Here is a 15,858-nt window from a genome sequence, read left to right as displayed (position 1 = left end):
GTCAGTAGGAGAGCAAGTGCCAGAGGATGGGTTCCTACTCCACCCTGCCCTGGGGGGATGTACTGTAATGGGGTCCTGGGACAATCTTTGGAATCTAGGATACTGCTCCACATCTGGACAGAACCCCAGGTCTGGGGCTCTGACCCCCAATAGGGTCTTAACCTTCGTTCTGTGCTGGAGGTGACTGAAGAAGTCATTCAGTGTTTTCCACCCAGGAAGCAAAAATAGTAGGCAACTATTCCTGCCTCCACAGGGACCCATGGGGACCCATGGGAACGCAAAACTAGCACAGAGAGGCTAAGGCGAGGGCCTCGTTCACCATGTGGCCATGCTCTCCTGTTTTCTCAGCTCTGGCCGGGTCAAGCTTCTTAAGGGTGTCCTGAGACCCCAACTGCCAGCTGACGGTCTACAGTTTCTTCCTCCACATCCCCACCTATCCAAGACTCCCCTGCTCCCCACCATCCTGGACCGACCAAAAGCTGAATGGATGCCGTGCTGTGCTGGGGCCCCTCAGGACCTCCAGAGCCGCTTCCTGGTGCTACACAGCCTCCACACTCAGAGCCTGGGGGCTGGGCTGGCCTATGGGCCGGAGCTGATGGTACTGCTGGCCCAACACTGCTCTCTTTGTGTTTGGTTTTTTTGTTTTCATTTGTTTTTTGTTTTTTTGTTTTTCAATTCTTTACTTTTGATACTGTGAAGATCTTTCCTGCCGAAAGATAAAGCAACATTTGGACACAGTCTGTGTTGGTGGTTTGCTGTTCTGGGTAGGAGGTGAGGTGAGAGGTGTACTCAGAAGCAATGGGTCAACCTTAGTCAGTAACCTTATTGAGCACATACTATACATCAACAGTTTGGCATAGCTTCCGCTTAATCTTCACAGCAATTCTAAGTGGAACTGTTACCCATTTTACAGATAAGGAAACTGAAGCTAGAATAGGAAAGTGATTTCATGAGCTCAGTCTGGCCAACTGGTATTAGAGCACAGGCCTGGATGACAGCAGATTTGTGCCCTTTCCTCCTGCTGGGAGGATGCTAGGCTGTGAACCCAAAGCAGCCCCTTCCCCATGCTGTGTCTTACTTTTCCCCTCTGCAAAGGAGGTGAGTTAGAGGGAGTTGGTTTCTGTGCAGCTGATGTGAGAAGGGGTCTGGGAAAATCTTGAGTTCATGGACCATGCACCTATAGCCTGGGTGATGGGGATTTTCAGGGTAGTTGGGTAAGTAGAGTTTCTGTAAATTGAGAAGGGGCATGTAGCCTAAGTGCCTGAGAATTAAGAGGATAATGAACCGATCTATAAAGAAAAGCACACAATCTCATTCCTGACTCCCCACTCCCCACCCCTATAGTGGATCCGGTTTGTAAAGTCAGATTTGAAAATAATACATATGCTAGAGGTGCCTCACACACATTTGTGTCCCAACTCCTTGCCCTCTGCCCATGTCATTTTCTCTACTAAAACCAGCTCTTAACTTCAGCTCAAGTGGGGAGCAATGAATGTAGTGGCCATACAGTCACTAAGAGCCCCTTATGGAGTGTCAGGAGCAGGATCAGAAACCACTCCCTGCCTCACTTGCCTAGGGTTAAAACCTACCAATGGCTGGCAGTCAGCGCCAGCTTCCTCTTCTGAAATAAAACAGCATTGCCCACAGGCTCACAATTCCTGGTCCCCAGCCTTTCCAATTCCCAAGGAAGTGTGGATGATTCCCTGTGAAACCTTTCACTGTGTATGTATTACCTGGGTTCCTCCCTACCTTGAACTTGTGCACCAGGCTCCTGCCAGTTAACATAGCTATCCAAAATTGTGCTTCATCACTCAAAAATTGAAGATCTGATCAAACAGCCACTTTACCTACAGAGAAAGAGCTCTGTGGGTGATAATCAGGGCCTCCATGCCTGGTTCCTGCCTCTGGCACTTCAGACACAGCAGATGCCCTCAGTCTTCCATCTAGGCCTTGTACCCTGCAGTCTGTAAACTTTTGATCACATATTTCCCTCTTCCCCAATTACCCTTCCTTCATTACTTCCTGCTGATACTTCCAAAAGCACCCCTTTGTCTATCTTAATATTTCTCCTTAATCTCAAGACAGTTATCAATACATTTCTGCCTCAATCTGTAGACTCAAAAATCAGGTTTGTGTCTTGCTCATCTTTGATCTGCCTCGGCACTACACAGTGTATGACACATGCTCAAGTTAAGTGTATTAATGAAGGAAAGAAGGGTACTGACCCATCACTCCTCTGAAATTCCGTGGCAGTCACAGCCCTGCGTGCCCTGGGCCCAGTCTACCTTTCCAGCTGGCTACTCCCACCCCATTCCTGCTGGGTGACTTCTTGATTCCCTGAGGAATCTGTATTTGTACATGGCCAGGCCTTCACTCCTGCAGGACCCTCTATCATGAGGCCTCTCTCTTCCATTCCCTGTTCTGAGACGCCATAAATCCCTGGAAACTCGTATCCAAGTCTTGAAGCCTCTGGTTCCTCAGGCACTCTGAGCTCTGTTAACAGCATTTACAGTAATACGTGTGTATGTACAGGCTGTCAGTTAACCATCGTCATCAGTATTTTATTTATCCCTCACCACTGATTCCTTATATAGATGAGGACACCAGTCAGTGGCAGTGCATGTTGGGTCATTTATTCCGCAAGACGCACGCACCCTGGCCCCGTGGCCCGTACGGAGGAGTCTCAGGATGCCAGCTGGCCCTGCCCTTGAGCGTGCCGGGTGACGTCAGGGTGTGGCAGACCGCCCTCTTCGGGATCTGCGGTTTCCACTCGGGGCTTCCACTCAGTTCTTAATATCAACCTAAGTGCCCCAGGATCTGATATGCCCCATCCTTCCAGGGAAACCTGGGGCAGCAGACCTGGGCTGGGGGGACATCTCCTTCCACCTGAGCTTCCTTGAGGGGACCCAGGAGTCCTCAGGCCCTGGTCTCTAAAGCTTCTGTGTCGTTTTGTAGCAGAGTGACGATAGGGGATGGGGGAGGGTGTTTATTTTTTGTCCCTCCATATCCTTTCTTGGGCACCTCAGCATCTGATCCCTGCGCGCCTGCTGCCATCTGGCCTGGTTAGAGCCAGAAAAAGGAGGGACATTTCCCCAGAATCCGCATGTTCCCCTAGTGATTGCAGCCCATCGCCATTGTGGTGCCTGGCTTTAACTCGGACCCATGCTTACGATTCCTTTCTGCAGAGAGACGCGGCTGGCGGCTCAGCAGGAACTACCTTTCTCATGAACCCAGGGCCCCCGGGCCCCCACCCTTCCTCTTGCACCGGGCTTGGTTTGGGTCCTTAGTGTATACTCCAAATCCACCAGCGTCCCACAATACCCTGTCTGACGCTTTCGCCCTCAGCCCTGGCAACAGCTGTGTAGAGAGCTACCCATAGGGACGTTGACGCCGCGCTGAAAGTTTGTCCCTCTGCGCGATCCGGCACTTAGCGGTCGTTGCTAGGTGCCGTCCTCCGCTCCTTCACATCTGATTGGATCTCTCGAAAATGAGGCGGAGTTTTCCGTAGCGCGCATGCGTGCAGTAAAGGATGGAGGAGTCGGAACCTGAGCGGAAGGTGGGAGCGAGGTTGGGGTCCGCGCGGGTGGCAGGCGGTAGTGAAGTCTGGGGGTCTGGGTCTGACTCGTGTGTATCTGCAGCGGTCTCGCACAGACGAGGTAACTGCCGCAGGAAGCCGCTCCGAGGCAGAGGATGAGGACGACGAGGACTACGTGCCCTACGTTCCGTTGCGACAGCGCCGGCAGCTGCTGGTGAGGGCCCTGCGTGGGAGGAGGAATGAGGGAGTGGGATGGAAGGTTGTCTGTGGAATGGGGGTTCGGCCCCAGGCGGGAGGAGGTGTCCTGACACGGGACCATGGCCCCCAAGCAAACGGAGGACTAGCGACCTCATCAAAACAGTATGACAGCTCCCTGTCTGCGGGGCGCAAGACTCTCCCGAAGCAGAATCCCCCGGGCCCTTTGCCTTGCACCGTCTTGGGCTTGGCTCTGAGGGGCGCTCGTGGACCCTCAGCTCCAGAAGCTGCTGCAGCGGAGGCGCAAGGGAGCTACGGAGGAGGAGCAGCAAGACAGCGGCAGCGAGCCCCGGGGAGATGAGGACGACATCCCGCTGGGCCCTCAGTCCAATGTCAGCCTCCTGGATCAGCACCAGCACCTCAAGGAGAAGGCCGAAGGTGGGTAGGGCAGCAGCGGGAAGGCTGAGCTTGGTGCACTGCTTTGGTGTCTCTTTGCATCTTCTGCTTCTTGTCTCAGCCCGCAAAGAATCTGCCAAGGAAAAGCAGCTGAAGGAAGAGGAGAAGATTCTGGAGAGTGTGGCTGAGGGCCGAGGTATAGTTGTAGCTAGAGCAGGGGGAAGTGGACTGAGCCTCCTCCTCCAACCCCACGCATGTTTTACCTCAGGGGGCCTGGCCTCTGGGAAGCAGGATCCAGCCCTGAGTAACATTTGTCTTCTCAGCCTTAATGTCAGTGAAGGAGATGGCTAAGGGAATCACATACGATGACCCAATCAAAACCAGGTATGTCTTGCCAGTCTGTAGGAAGGCAGTCACCCTTACTTGGGATGGTGTGTGGCTGAGACTGGCAGGGACACCTCAAAGCCAGCTGTGCCCAGACCCTCTTTTGACCCCTACCACCCACCCATACAGTTGGACACCACCCCGTTATGTCCTGAGCGTGTCTGAAGAGCGGCATGAGCGTGTACGGAGAAAGTACCACATCCTGGTGGAAGGAGATGGCATCCCACCACCCATCAAGAGCTTCAAGGAAATGAAATTTCCTGCAGGTACCTAGGAACTGGGAAAGGCTGACACATTCACAGCCAAGCATCTTTGAGCCAAGCATCCTAACCCCCCTAAGCTCGGCAGCTACAGTGGTGAATCTAGCCACTAGGGATGGAAGGATTTGAGGAGGGGTTTCCTTTTGCTCCTTTTTCAGTTGCTCCAGCTCTGCATGTTTCCTGTTCTCTTCTATTAGGGAGCTTCAGTGGGCAAGTGACATTGGCCTTAGACAGACCTGCATGTGAATCCTACCCCCATATAGCCTAGGAGTCTCAGACAAGTGTGTTTTTCTTTCTTTCTCTGGGCCTGTGTTTCACCATTTGTAACTTGAGGGAGATGGTGCTAATTTTAAAGGATTTGGGTCACGGTAAAGTACCTGTGAAACACAAAGATAATGCCGGCGTTGTTTTCCATAGCCATCCTGAGAGGCCTGAAGAAGAAAGGCATCCACCATCCTACACCCATTCAGATCCAGGGCATCCCCACCATGTGAGTGTGGAACTGGGGGCCCAGAGGAGGGTGACAACAGGGAAAAACAGTCACTAGATGTCCACTTGGAGAAGCAGTGTTCTGCTGAGCCTGACCCTCTGACCTGTTCTTCCCTAACAGTTTATCCGGCCGTGACATGATAGGCATTGCCTTCACTGGTTCAGGCAAGACGCTGGTGTTCACATTGCCTGTCATCATGTTCTGCCTGGAACAAGAAAAGAGATTACCTTTCTCCAAGCGTGAAGGGCCCTATGGACTCATCATCTGCCCCTCAGTAAGACAGACTGGCATGGAGGGCAGGGCAGAGATGGAACCACCTTCTGGTGCCAGCGTCTGCCTCTGTACATACAGCGGGAACTGGCCCGGCAGACCCACGGGATCTTGGAGTATTACTGCCGCCTGCTACAGGAGGACAGCTCACCTCTCCTGCGCTGCGCTCTCTGCATCGGGGGCATGTCTGTCAAGGAGCAGATGGAAACCATCCGACAGTGAGCACAGTCAGCCCCACCTTATGGGTCTGCCCAAAGCCCCTAAACAAGCTAAAGGATGCTTTGCTTTAGCTATTCCACAGGTCCTTGCAGAGGCCTCCTGTGGGCCCAGCTCTCAAGGAGCTCCCCATCTAATGAGGAGATTGATAAGTAGGGCAGAAGGATGTGGTAAGTTAGTGTGGGGGCACAACAGATGCAGTCAGGTATCTGGGAGGTCAGGAAGTCAGGGTATTCCAGGCAGAAGCACATAGGGGGTCTGGGGCGTCCAGGAAGGTCAGGGTCATTAGTGTGGTCCATCAGGAGGCTAAGGCATTGGGGAGGGGCTGGACCCATGCCCTTTCCACACAGTGCAGTTCCCAACAGACATTGTCAAATTCCCTGAACCAGGCCCTGGGGTCACAGACAGGCCAGACCCAGCCCCTGTTCTTGAGACATTCCCAGTCCCAGAAAAGATTTAGGCACAGAAAGGATGGATTCAGTGTACCAGGACAGGTGAGCCTATCAAGGATGTGTACAAAGAGAGCTGCAGCAGCACAGGCTGAGGCCTGTCTGCAGAGTTAAGACAGTGTTCCTGGGGGTGAGAGGAGAAGGGAGAGAGGAGTGCCAGGCAGAGGTGACACATGGTGGGGAGGATCTCTGACAGTGCTTGAGAAGGCTCCAGCCTCCTCCAGGAGAGACATCTGCTGTATGTGGAGCAGGGTGGTGGGAATGACAGGAAGGGGACAGCTGAGGAGACACAGAGGAGTCCAGAGGGAAGAACAGGACAGAGTGCTTGTCTCCAGGTATAGGGATGGGTAGGTGGCCCCAGCCTCTGGGTCTCTTCTTCTTGATTTCTAGTGGGGTGCACATGATGGTAGCCACCCCTGGACGCCTCATGGATCTGCTGCAGAAGAAGATGGTCAGCCTAGACATCTGTCGCTACCTGGCTCTGGATGAGGCTGATCGCATGATTGACATGGGCTTTGAGGGCGACATCCGCACCATCTTTTCCTACTTCAAGGTGCCCATCCCCACCCAGCCAGGACATTCCCTGCACCCCGCACTCCACATTCACTTGTGGAGGGCCCTGAGACCCTGCACTGCCCACTCACTGTCCCTACTTCAGGGGCTATAACCTAGCTGATCAGCTTCCCAGTCTCCATATGCCCTCAGCCCCAGCCCTACCCTTCCTCAGGGCCAGCGGCAGACCCTGCTTTTCAGTGCCACCATGCCAAAGAAGATTCAGAACTTTGCCAAGAGCGCACTGGTAAAACCTGTCACAATCAACGTGGGGCGCGCTGGGGCTGCCAGCCTGGATGTTATCCAGGTGGGCAGGCCCTCCTGATGTGCACAGTCTCACTTGTGAGGGCTGGGTCTTGTGAAATTCCCTTGAAGCTGATTGAAGCAGGGTTGGGGGGCATCCCTGTGGACACTGAGGGTTTCATTCCAAGCCACAGCCCTTAGCTGGAAACATTCTTAGGGGGGCCAGCTTTTGGTAGCAAGAGGCTTTTGGATTGGGGGCCTGGCCTCTGTGGTGGGGCCAGGGCTGGTGAGCCTATTCTCAAGATCACCTGACAGGGACCCTGTGGTGGCAGGAGGTGGAATATGTGAAGGAAGAAGCCAAAATGGTGTACTTGCTCGAGTGCTTGCAGAAGACACCCCCACCTGTGAGTGTACCACCCAGGACCCCCAGGATGAAGGGGTGGGTGGGAGGGGCCTCATGCTGGGGAAGGGCAGGGACACACAGGCAGAGTCAGTCCCCGTGATTGGAGTTGGCCCTCCCGGACAGGTGCTCATCTTTGCAGAGAAGAAAGCAGATGTGGACGCCATCCATGAGTACCTGCTTCTCAAGGGGGTCGAGGCTGTGGCCATCCATGGGGGCAAAGGTTAGGGGGCATATGCTTAGGCATAGACCTGATTGCCATCACAGACTCTCACCTCGTCCCTTTCCCTGCCTGGCCAGCCTGCCACTGCTCCCCAGATGCCTGCTATCACTCTAACAGCTGCCTGACCCTTCCCAGACCAGGAGGAGAGGACCAAGGCCATTGAGGCATTCCGGGAGGGCAAGAAGGATGTTCTCGTGGCCACAGACGTAGCCTCCAAGGGCCTCGACTTCCCTGCCATCCAGCATGTGATCAATTACGACATGCCTGAGGAGATCGAGAACTACGGTGGGGAGCTTGGGAGCTAGCGGGTGGGCTTGTCTCCAGCCCCTGGGCAGTGGACCAGAGGCTCTGTCCCTCTCTCTGCAGTGCACCGTATCGGCCGCACTGGGCGCTCAGGAAACACAGGCATTGCCACCACCTTCATCAACAAAGCCTGTGGTGAGTCTGCCACCAGGGCCACCTCAGCTGTCCCCAGGACCTCCTCCTGGGGGACGGGCCACCCACGTCCCAGTTACAGAGCCCAAGGTTGGTCCTGATGGTTCCCCTCTGCCTCCACAGACGAGTCCGTGTTGATGGACCTCAAAGCCCTACTGTTGGAGGCCAAGCAGAAGGTGCCGCCTGTGCTGCAAGTGCTGCACTGTGGGGACGAGTCCATGCTGGACATCGGAGGTGACCGGAGAGCAGGAGACACTAGCTGGTGGGGGGCGGGGGATGGGCCCGACACATCTGGGGGAGCACCATAGAACAGGTCCATGCTGCACAGTAGTGGGCTGGGGGGCTGCCGGGGGGCCTAGCTCTGGGGTGTGGAGCCTGGCCCTGTGACCATGCTGATCCCCGCCCCCATACCCCATACCCCCAGGAGAGCGAGGCTGTGCCTTCTGCGGGGGCCTGGGCCATCGGATCACTGACTGCCCTAAACTGGAGGCTATGCAGACCAAGCAGGTCAGCAACATCGGCCGCAAGGACTACCTGGCCCACAGCTCCATGGACTTCTGAGCTGCGCCTCCTCTCCAAGAGGCCTTAGTCCCTGGTGCTCCAACCGCCTCCCATACACACCAGCCCCCGGACAAAAAGCCAGCATCCTTGGCCCAGCTGGCTGGGCTGGGCCAGGCCAGGCCTGGCTGCCTGCTCCCTGTGCCTCTCAGAATTACTATTTTTGTTCCACTTTACCCCAGCTGCCAATAAAGCACAAGACTCTCTGGTCTGAGCCCAGCCCTGCCTCTGTGTTTCGTTTTGTCTACCCATTTCCTGGGCAGGCCTGACCCTCTGAGGCAGGGCCCTGGCATCTCCCCCCATTGCTGCCAACACCACCCTGCTGGTTCTTGGCTGTGGAAGGAGTCACCTAGTTGGGGCCCCTGCTCTGGGGGTTCAGGGCATCTCCTTGGGCTACTGGATTAATGACTCAAGGAGGGACCACATTGGTGGGCCAAAGGGAAATGGTTGGATTTTCTGGTTTGTCTGGTTAGCTCTTCCAACGTCCAGCCCTGCCCCAGTCCCCCTCTTCCTGTCAGTTATGTGAAGCTCCTGGAGTCCCTTGGGGGGCAGCTCCCCACCTCGGGGCCTCTCTCCACCTGCCTGCCCATGCAAGGCTCCCAGGAGAGGGCCCTCTGCTCCCTCACGGAGGGGGCAGCAGATGCCACAGGACTGCTACTCAGGATACAACACTCCCTGACCCCTCTGTGTGGCCAGCTCCCTGCTGGGCTCAGCACCAGGACAAACCAGGCAGGCGCCTGCTCAGAAGAGACAGATGAGATAGGAAGAAACGGGTGGCAGTCATGAGACTGCTGGCAAATGGGGCAGGATTTTGGCATCTGGCACGGGGTAGACAGGAAGGACACTGGTGGTGGCCTCTCCATGCCAGATACTTCATGTATAAGGCCACATGCTTATGCCAGCAGGACAACAGTTGCTTAAGCCATATTTGTCACTTGGTGTGTGGCCTTGGGCAAGTTACTTAATGTTTCTGAGACTCTATTTCCTCATCATTGAAATGGCAATGAGAATGCAAAGGACATGGTATCAGGCTTCTGGAACCCAGCAAAGCCAGGTGAGGGGTCCCTTGAAAGATTTCCTGCCCACACCCCATAGGTGACCCCTGAACAGTGTTCCCCAGCCTAGTTACACACTCCTTTCCATTGGCAGCATTGAATGCATGACATGAGGCTGTCCCCAGAATTCAAACACACAGCAGAGCCCTGATACTGGCCCTCTAGCAGGGTGATGAAAAAAAAAAAAAGGCACCTAACAAAAGGCAGAGCTTAAAAAGAGCCTGTGAGAATTTTATTGTTATTAACAACCATTTGATCAATAAATATGAGAGATGCCCTCTCAAACAAAAAAAAAAAAAAAAAAAAAAAGAACCTGTGAGCTCTCACACCCTCAGGTGGCCAGGGTTGCACCAGGAGGGCGGGTTCACTGCTGCAGCCTCAGTACTCTCAGACGGCATTGGGCGGCCAAGGGAGGTCTTCCGGAGGAAGAGGAGGCACAGCACCAAGTAGCACCATGGTGAGGGGTGCCTGGAGGGCCTGGGCTGAGGGGAGATGGAGTCCAGAACACTCCACACCTTGAGTCCTGAGCCGAGGAGCCCAGACTAGACTGGAGGGCAGTGGGGAGCCTGGAAGTGTTTGGGAAGGGGAGTTTAGTTTAGGGCTGGCAGAGAGGGCTGGGCCCAGGTGCGGCAGTGGTTCAAAAGGGAGATGGCGAGGCTGGCAATAGACGGGTCTGTGAAGACGGAGAGGAGCAAGTGCAATATCAGAAATACTTCCGAGATAAAGACAAGCAGGGCAGGACTGAGTGAGACAGTACCAACTAGAGCTCTGAGTGGAAAAGCTGGAGTTTGCTAGTCCAGCTAGAGGAGGCTCCTAGGGCGGGGACGGGGCTGTGGGAATGCCAGGAACCAGAGCACACACTGCCCCAGACGGGAGGGGTCGGAGCTTATGACTCAGGGAACCAGAGGCTTACACCCAGCTGACCCAGTGCAGGAATGGGCCATCTGCCCTCAAGTGGTCTGAGGCTCCTGCCAGGCACATGTGGGCACCTTGGGCCAGCTGGAACCCAAGGAAGAAATGTGTGATACCTCCCACCCTCTGTCCTCTATTCTTCACTGAAGACAGGGCTCCCCTCCCCCAACCCCTGCAGCTGCTCACTGGACGGAGGGAGGGGGAAGTGGCCAGAAGGGGAAGTGTGAGGAGTTCCCCTCCAGCCTGTCACCAGTCTCGTCAGGCCCTCGGAGTGGCTGCCCAGGGCTGGGCTGTGGCCATGGAGCCTCTGGAGACCCCCATCAAGGATGGCATCCTCTACCAGCAGCACACCAAGTTTGGCAAGGTGGGACCCTGGCAGCCAGGCAGCTGCCTGAGAAAAATGGTGGGCTTCGCTCCAGTGTCAGAGAGCTTCCAGGGCCTGGGAGAATGGGGAAGGGAGTCAGGGTGGGGTTCCAGCCCAAGTGCGGGGTTATGGAACTGAGCCCACTCAACCTGAGCGGGCTGGGCTGAGCACGTCTTTGTGGGAAACTGCCTCACTTATAGATGGAGAAGCCAGGAGCAGGGAGGGTTTAAGACTCCAAACCTTGGGGCAGGGCTGAGCAGACAAGCTGGCTAATCCAAGAGCCTTCCTCCGGCCTAGGAGGGGGCCAGGGGCTGCGCTGGAGGAGCCCTCAGAAGTACAGCCCCACCCTGCAAAAGCAGCCCCGCTTGGCTCCTCCCAGTTCTGTCATGGGACCTGCTGGGGAGTTCACCTTTCTCCTCCGGCAGCTGGCCCTGCCCTGTCACAGACCAGCTGCAGCTGCTGCCCAGGCAGAGAAACAGTCTGTTTCCTTTGCTTGATGTTATTTGCATGTTTCCTTCCTTGCCATCTTGAAACTGAGGCCTCCCTCTCATCCCAACCCTTGTCCCATGGCCCAAATGATCTTTTCTTTGTAGGGGAGAGAGCACCACCATAATGGCAGTAGAGGTGGTCTGCCCCAGCGACTAGGTCCCTAATGGACAGAAGACAGTAGAAGCCCCACCCTTGACTCCTCATGACTTTCTGAGACACGGCACTAGTGTTCATGGGGGTGATGGTTAGGAAAGTGTGGGGCAGATCTGAACTTAGGACTGACTGGCCCTAAGCACTGACTGTTCACCCTGCTGGGCTGGCTGTGGCAAGGGCTCCTTCCCTGGGGCCCTGAGCTGCTGGAGGAGGCAGAGGCCAGCCAGGGTGGCCAGGAGCATTTGCTGAGTGGCTTATGCTGAGCTGAGCCGAGCTGTAGGGAGAACCGCCACCCAAGGGTCTTCTCCCCGATCCTCATTCCTCACAGAAGTCCTGGAGGAAGGTATGGGGTCTGCTGTATGCAGGAGGCCCATCAGGCGTGGCACGGCTGGAGAGCTGGGAGGTCCGGGATGGCGGCCCAGGACCAGTAGGTGACAGGTCTGTGGGGCCTGGCCGGCGAGGGGAGCGGCGGGTCATCCGCCTGGCTGACTGCGTTTCCGTGTTGCCGGCTGATGGTGAGAGCTGCCCCCGGGACACTGGTGCCTTCCTGCTTACCACCACGGAGCGAAGCCACCTTCTGGCGGCACAGCACCGCCAAGCATGGATGGGGCCCATCTGCCAGCTGGCCTTCCCGGTAAGCACAGGGTGGGCAGGCGGGGCAGCCAGGGGCCAGCCCAAGGGATCACCTGACGACCCCCTTGTTCGTTTCCATGCTCATTCACATCCTGTCACACAGCAAGTACCTGCCAAGTACCTGTGAGCCTGGGAAACAGCCCAGAATCCCCCAGAACAAATCTCAGAAGGCCATGCATGTATGGAGAAAATGAAAGTCTGGGAGGAGCCAGGAGGGAATAGGGGAAGCCAGGGTGGTCCAGGAAGGCCTCTCAGGAGGAGACAGTGAGCCTGAGTCCTCCAGCACATATAAGAACCCACCAGGCAAAGATCTGAGGAAACAACCCCCCAGACGTTGAGGGGTGAGAAGTGTCCTGAACAGAGGGAACAACACTGGCAAAGGCCTTGTGGTAGGGGAAAAGTTTGGTGTGTTCAAGGGGCAGAAAGAGGGCCAGTATGGCCGGAGGGTAAGGGGTGGCAGGGGCTCAAGAGGAGGCTAAGGTAGGGAGTTGAGTGGAAGCCAGCTGAGACCGCTTTGGGCCATGTGCAGAGTTTTGGGTTTTATTCTGAGAGGAGAAAGCTGAGGGGGTTTGAGCCAGGGACTAAGAGTTTTAAAACTTCATAGTCTATGATGCACTAAAAGGAAATGAATCTGGGAGTTCCTCAAAAACTTCACATAGAGTTAACCTATGACCCAGCAATTCCACTACTAGGTATAAACCCAACAGAATTGAAACAGGTGTTCAAACAAGACTAGTATAAGTATGTTCAATGCAGCATTATTATTAACAATAGCCAAAAGGGGAAAACTGATGAATGGATAAACTAACCGTGGTCTATCTCTACAACAGAACGTTACTTGGCTATAAAAAGGAATGAAGTACTGATACATGCTGCGCCATGGATGGGCCTGGAAAACATTATGCTAAGCACAAAAGGCCACAGATTGCATGATTCCTTTTATGTGAAATACCTAGGATAGGCGAATCCATAGCAACGGAAAGCAGCTAACTTAGTGGTTGCCAGGGGCAGGGGGAGAGAGAATGGGGAGTGGCTGCTAATGGCCACAGGGTTTCCATTTGAAGTGATGAAAAAGTTCTGGAACTAGATAAAAGTGTCGATTGCAGAACCTTGTGACTATATTTTTTAAAAAAAACACTAAATTAAGCACTTTAAAATGGTTAAAATGGTAAAAAAAAAAAATTTTTTTCCTAAAATGGTAAATTTTGTGTTGTATGCTTTACTATCAGTTGTAAACTGTTTTAAAAATAAAGTGAACAGGAGCAAAAAGACCGGCAAGAAAGCCACTGCACATGACCATGGCCATGCTCCTGACCCTGGCTGTGTTCCAGTAGGCCTAGGCTGTGGTGGGGACACTGGGAGTCAGAGCTCCAGGGACTGGGGGGATGAGGGGTGGAGGGGGGAGATGGGAGAGGAGTGAGGGGCACCCCCCCACCGAACTTCTGCCCCTTTACATCTCCAAGCTGTCATGGGGGACTCAGTCAGTGTATGCCTGGCCGAACTCGAGGATGATGGGGGACATCCTCCTGTGTGCCTTTCCAGCTCTCAGCACCCTCAAGGGGGGAGCTAGGGGGTGCACATGGACTCAGAGGGGTACCCAGGGCCCTGCAGTGTGTTAGAGGCAAAACTGGGACTGGAACCCAGGTCCCTGGATGCCCTTGTTTGTCAGGGAGTCCTGGGTTACTGACCCCAGGGAAGGGTGTGGGAAGAGGAGGGGGAGCCCCTGACCTCTGACCTTATCCCATTTGCCAGGGCACAGGGGAGAGTTCCTCAGGATCAGGGGAGGCTGGGGATCCTAAGAGAGGCCTGGTCCCCATGGAGGAGAACTCCATCTACTCCTCCTGGCAAGAAGGTGAGTTGGGGAGGTACAGGGGAAGCCTTGGTCTCACTCCACGCAGGTCTTGGATCTTGGATCTTTGGGGAACCCACGGGGGCTGTGCTTGCTCCCTCATGGTCCTCCCGCCTGCAGTGAGCAAGTTTCCAGTGGTTGTGCAGAGGACCGAGGCTGCCATGCGCTGCCAGCTAAAAGGGCCCTACCTCCTGGTGCTGGGCCAGGATGCCATTCAGTTGAGAGAGCCCTCCAGCCCCCAGGTCCTCTACACCTGGCCCTACCGCTTCCTGCGCAAGTTCGGCTCTGACAAGGTGAGGTGCTGGGTGGCCACCCCACCCCACTGGTCCTGCAGGGAGGAGTGGTGGGTGACGGGCACCCTGGCCTCTCAGCTATGACCTGCCCATGCCACCCCTTCTGCACTCCAGGGTGTGTTCTCCTTTGAAGCTGGCCGCCGTTGTGACTCAGGTGAGGGCTTCTTCGCCTTCAGCAGCCCGCAAGCCCTTGACCTGTGTGGCGTAGTGGCCGCTGCCATCAGCCGCCAGAGGGAGCAGCTACCGGTGCTGGCTGGGCCCCGGCCCTGCCCACTGTTGCGGGCCACCTCCCTGCCCTCACTGGACCCACCCAGTGAGCTGCAGGAGGGACCCCCAGGGCCTGAGCCTCCCAGCTCCCAGAGGGTACTCCTGGCTGAGCCTGGACCCCAGAGCCTGCCGCCACTGCTGGGCACGGAGCCCCTCATCAAGCCAGCGCCCGAGCTCTATGCCTCAGTGTGCAAGAGGGCCAGTGGGCCCCCACGTGTTGCTGAGCACCTCTACGAGAACCTGTGTGTACTGGAGGCAGGCTCTGTTCCCCCCAGCGATGGTGGGCCCGTGCAGGAGGGCCCTAGTGGCCACAGCCCCTTAGCCAGCCCCATCTACCACAACAGCGAGGACCTGGGCTGGCCCGGCCCGGCCCATGACAGCAGCCTGGAAGCCCAATACCGGCGACTGCTGGAGCTGGAGCTGGGCAACAACTACGAGGAGGCTGGAGGTTCTGGCCGCCCCTGCACTCACACGGGCTTCAAGGCCAAGCTGGTGACACTGCTGAGCAGAGAGCGGAAGAAGGGCCCAGTCCCCTGTGACCGGCCCTGAATGTCTTGTGTGGTGTGGCAGCAGGAGGAAAGGAAGGCTCTGTCCCTGGGACAGGAGGGAGGGCAAATAATGGACTAGAGACACAGCCCTGCATCCACCCTGGCCTGTGGGGACAAGGCAGGCAGCCTGGGGAGGGCTCCCCACGTGCCCTGCCAGTCCCCTAGGGTATGGTGTACAGATATACTGGTAATAAAGTCTCCCAGCTCCCCATCCATCTTGTGGCCCACAGTCCACACCTTCTCACCTCAGCTCCTGTCAGTGGCACTCATGGGTCCCCGTGTATACACAGACCCTCACTTCACAGGTGTTGCAGCAAACATCACTGTGGATTACTGTGCTCAGTTCCAGGGACACACATGACTTGGACTTGACCTCTGCCACCAGTGTGCTCAAGTCCCCTTGACCAGATGGGTGGGATGCAGATAATTATGATCCATGTGGTCCTGTGCAGCAGAAATGGCTCAGTCAGGCAGGGGGAGAGGTGAGGCTTGCTGATGGGAGAGGGGCCCTCTGGATTGAGCGTTAAGGGCAGGCAGGGCTTCACCAGGCCGGCAGCAATCCCTGGGGCTTTCTAGGCCAAGGATGGATATGCACAGGCCCAGAGACAAAGAGAAGAGTGTTGTCACAGAATGGCAGTTGGTGGCCAAGCATGAGAGTCCTGACCATCCTGTAATGAACTTGGTCTCAT

At 55.7% G+C, this 15,858-nt stretch overlaps 3 protein-coding genes across 16 annotated transcripts in view; all 3 read left to right on the top strand.

The window, feature by feature from the left end:
• The window catches only part of FAM193B (family with sequence similarity 193 member B), a 30,129-nt gene extending 29,389 nt beyond the window's left edge, over nt 1-740 (top strand). For all 14 annotated transcript variants that reach the window (XR_012129722.1, XR_012129720.1, XR_012129721.1 and 11 more), the window contains one exon: nt 349-740. The gene's annotated coding sequence lies outside the window, so the exon portion shown is untranslated. The remainder of the gene's footprint in view (nt 1-348) is intronic.
• Nucleotides 741-3,458: 2,718 nt separating this feature from the next.
• DDX41 (DEAD-box helicase 41) lies at nt 3,459-8,825 on the top strand. The gene is made up of 17 exons (XM_036995211.2): nt 3,459-3,556; nt 3,639-3,749; nt 4,009-4,168; nt 4,248-4,322; nt 4,450-4,510; nt 4,640-4,776; nt 5,188-5,260; nt 5,381-5,534; nt 5,612-5,748; nt 6,586-6,748; nt 6,923-7,054; nt 7,323-7,394; nt 7,517-7,613; nt 7,749-7,898; nt 7,980-8,051; nt 8,172-8,282; nt 8,473-8,825. Exons 1-17 carry the CDS (start codon nt 3,530-3,532, stop codon nt 8,607-8,609), a joined length of 1,869 nt encoding a protein of 622 aa, XP_036851106.1. The 5' UTR covers nt 3,459-3,529; the 3' UTR covers nt 8,610-8,825.
• Nucleotides 8,826-10,827: 2,002 nt separating this feature from the next.
• On the top strand, nt 10,828-15,382 carry DOK3 (docking protein 3). The gene is made up of 5 exons (XM_017672549.3): nt 10,828-10,937; nt 11,908-12,213; nt 13,965-14,064; nt 14,182-14,354; nt 14,469-15,382. Exons 1-5 carry the CDS (start codon nt 10,872-10,874, stop codon nt 15,168-15,170), a joined length of 1,347 nt encoding a protein of 448 aa, XP_017528038.1. The 5' UTR covers nt 10,828-10,871; the 3' UTR covers nt 15,171-15,382.
• The last annotated feature ends 476 nt before the right edge of the window (nt 15,383-15,858 follow it).

Source organism: Manis javanica, chromosome 1 (genome assembly GCF_040802235.1).
Source record: "Manis javanica isolate MJ-LG chromosome 1, MJ_LKY, whole genome shotgun sequence".
NCBI lineage: Eukaryota > Metazoa > Chordata > Mammalia > Pholidota > Manidae > Manis > Manis javanica.
The sequence above is the reverse complement of the archived record's forward strand: the minus strand, read 5'-3'. Positions and strand labels throughout refer to the sequence as shown.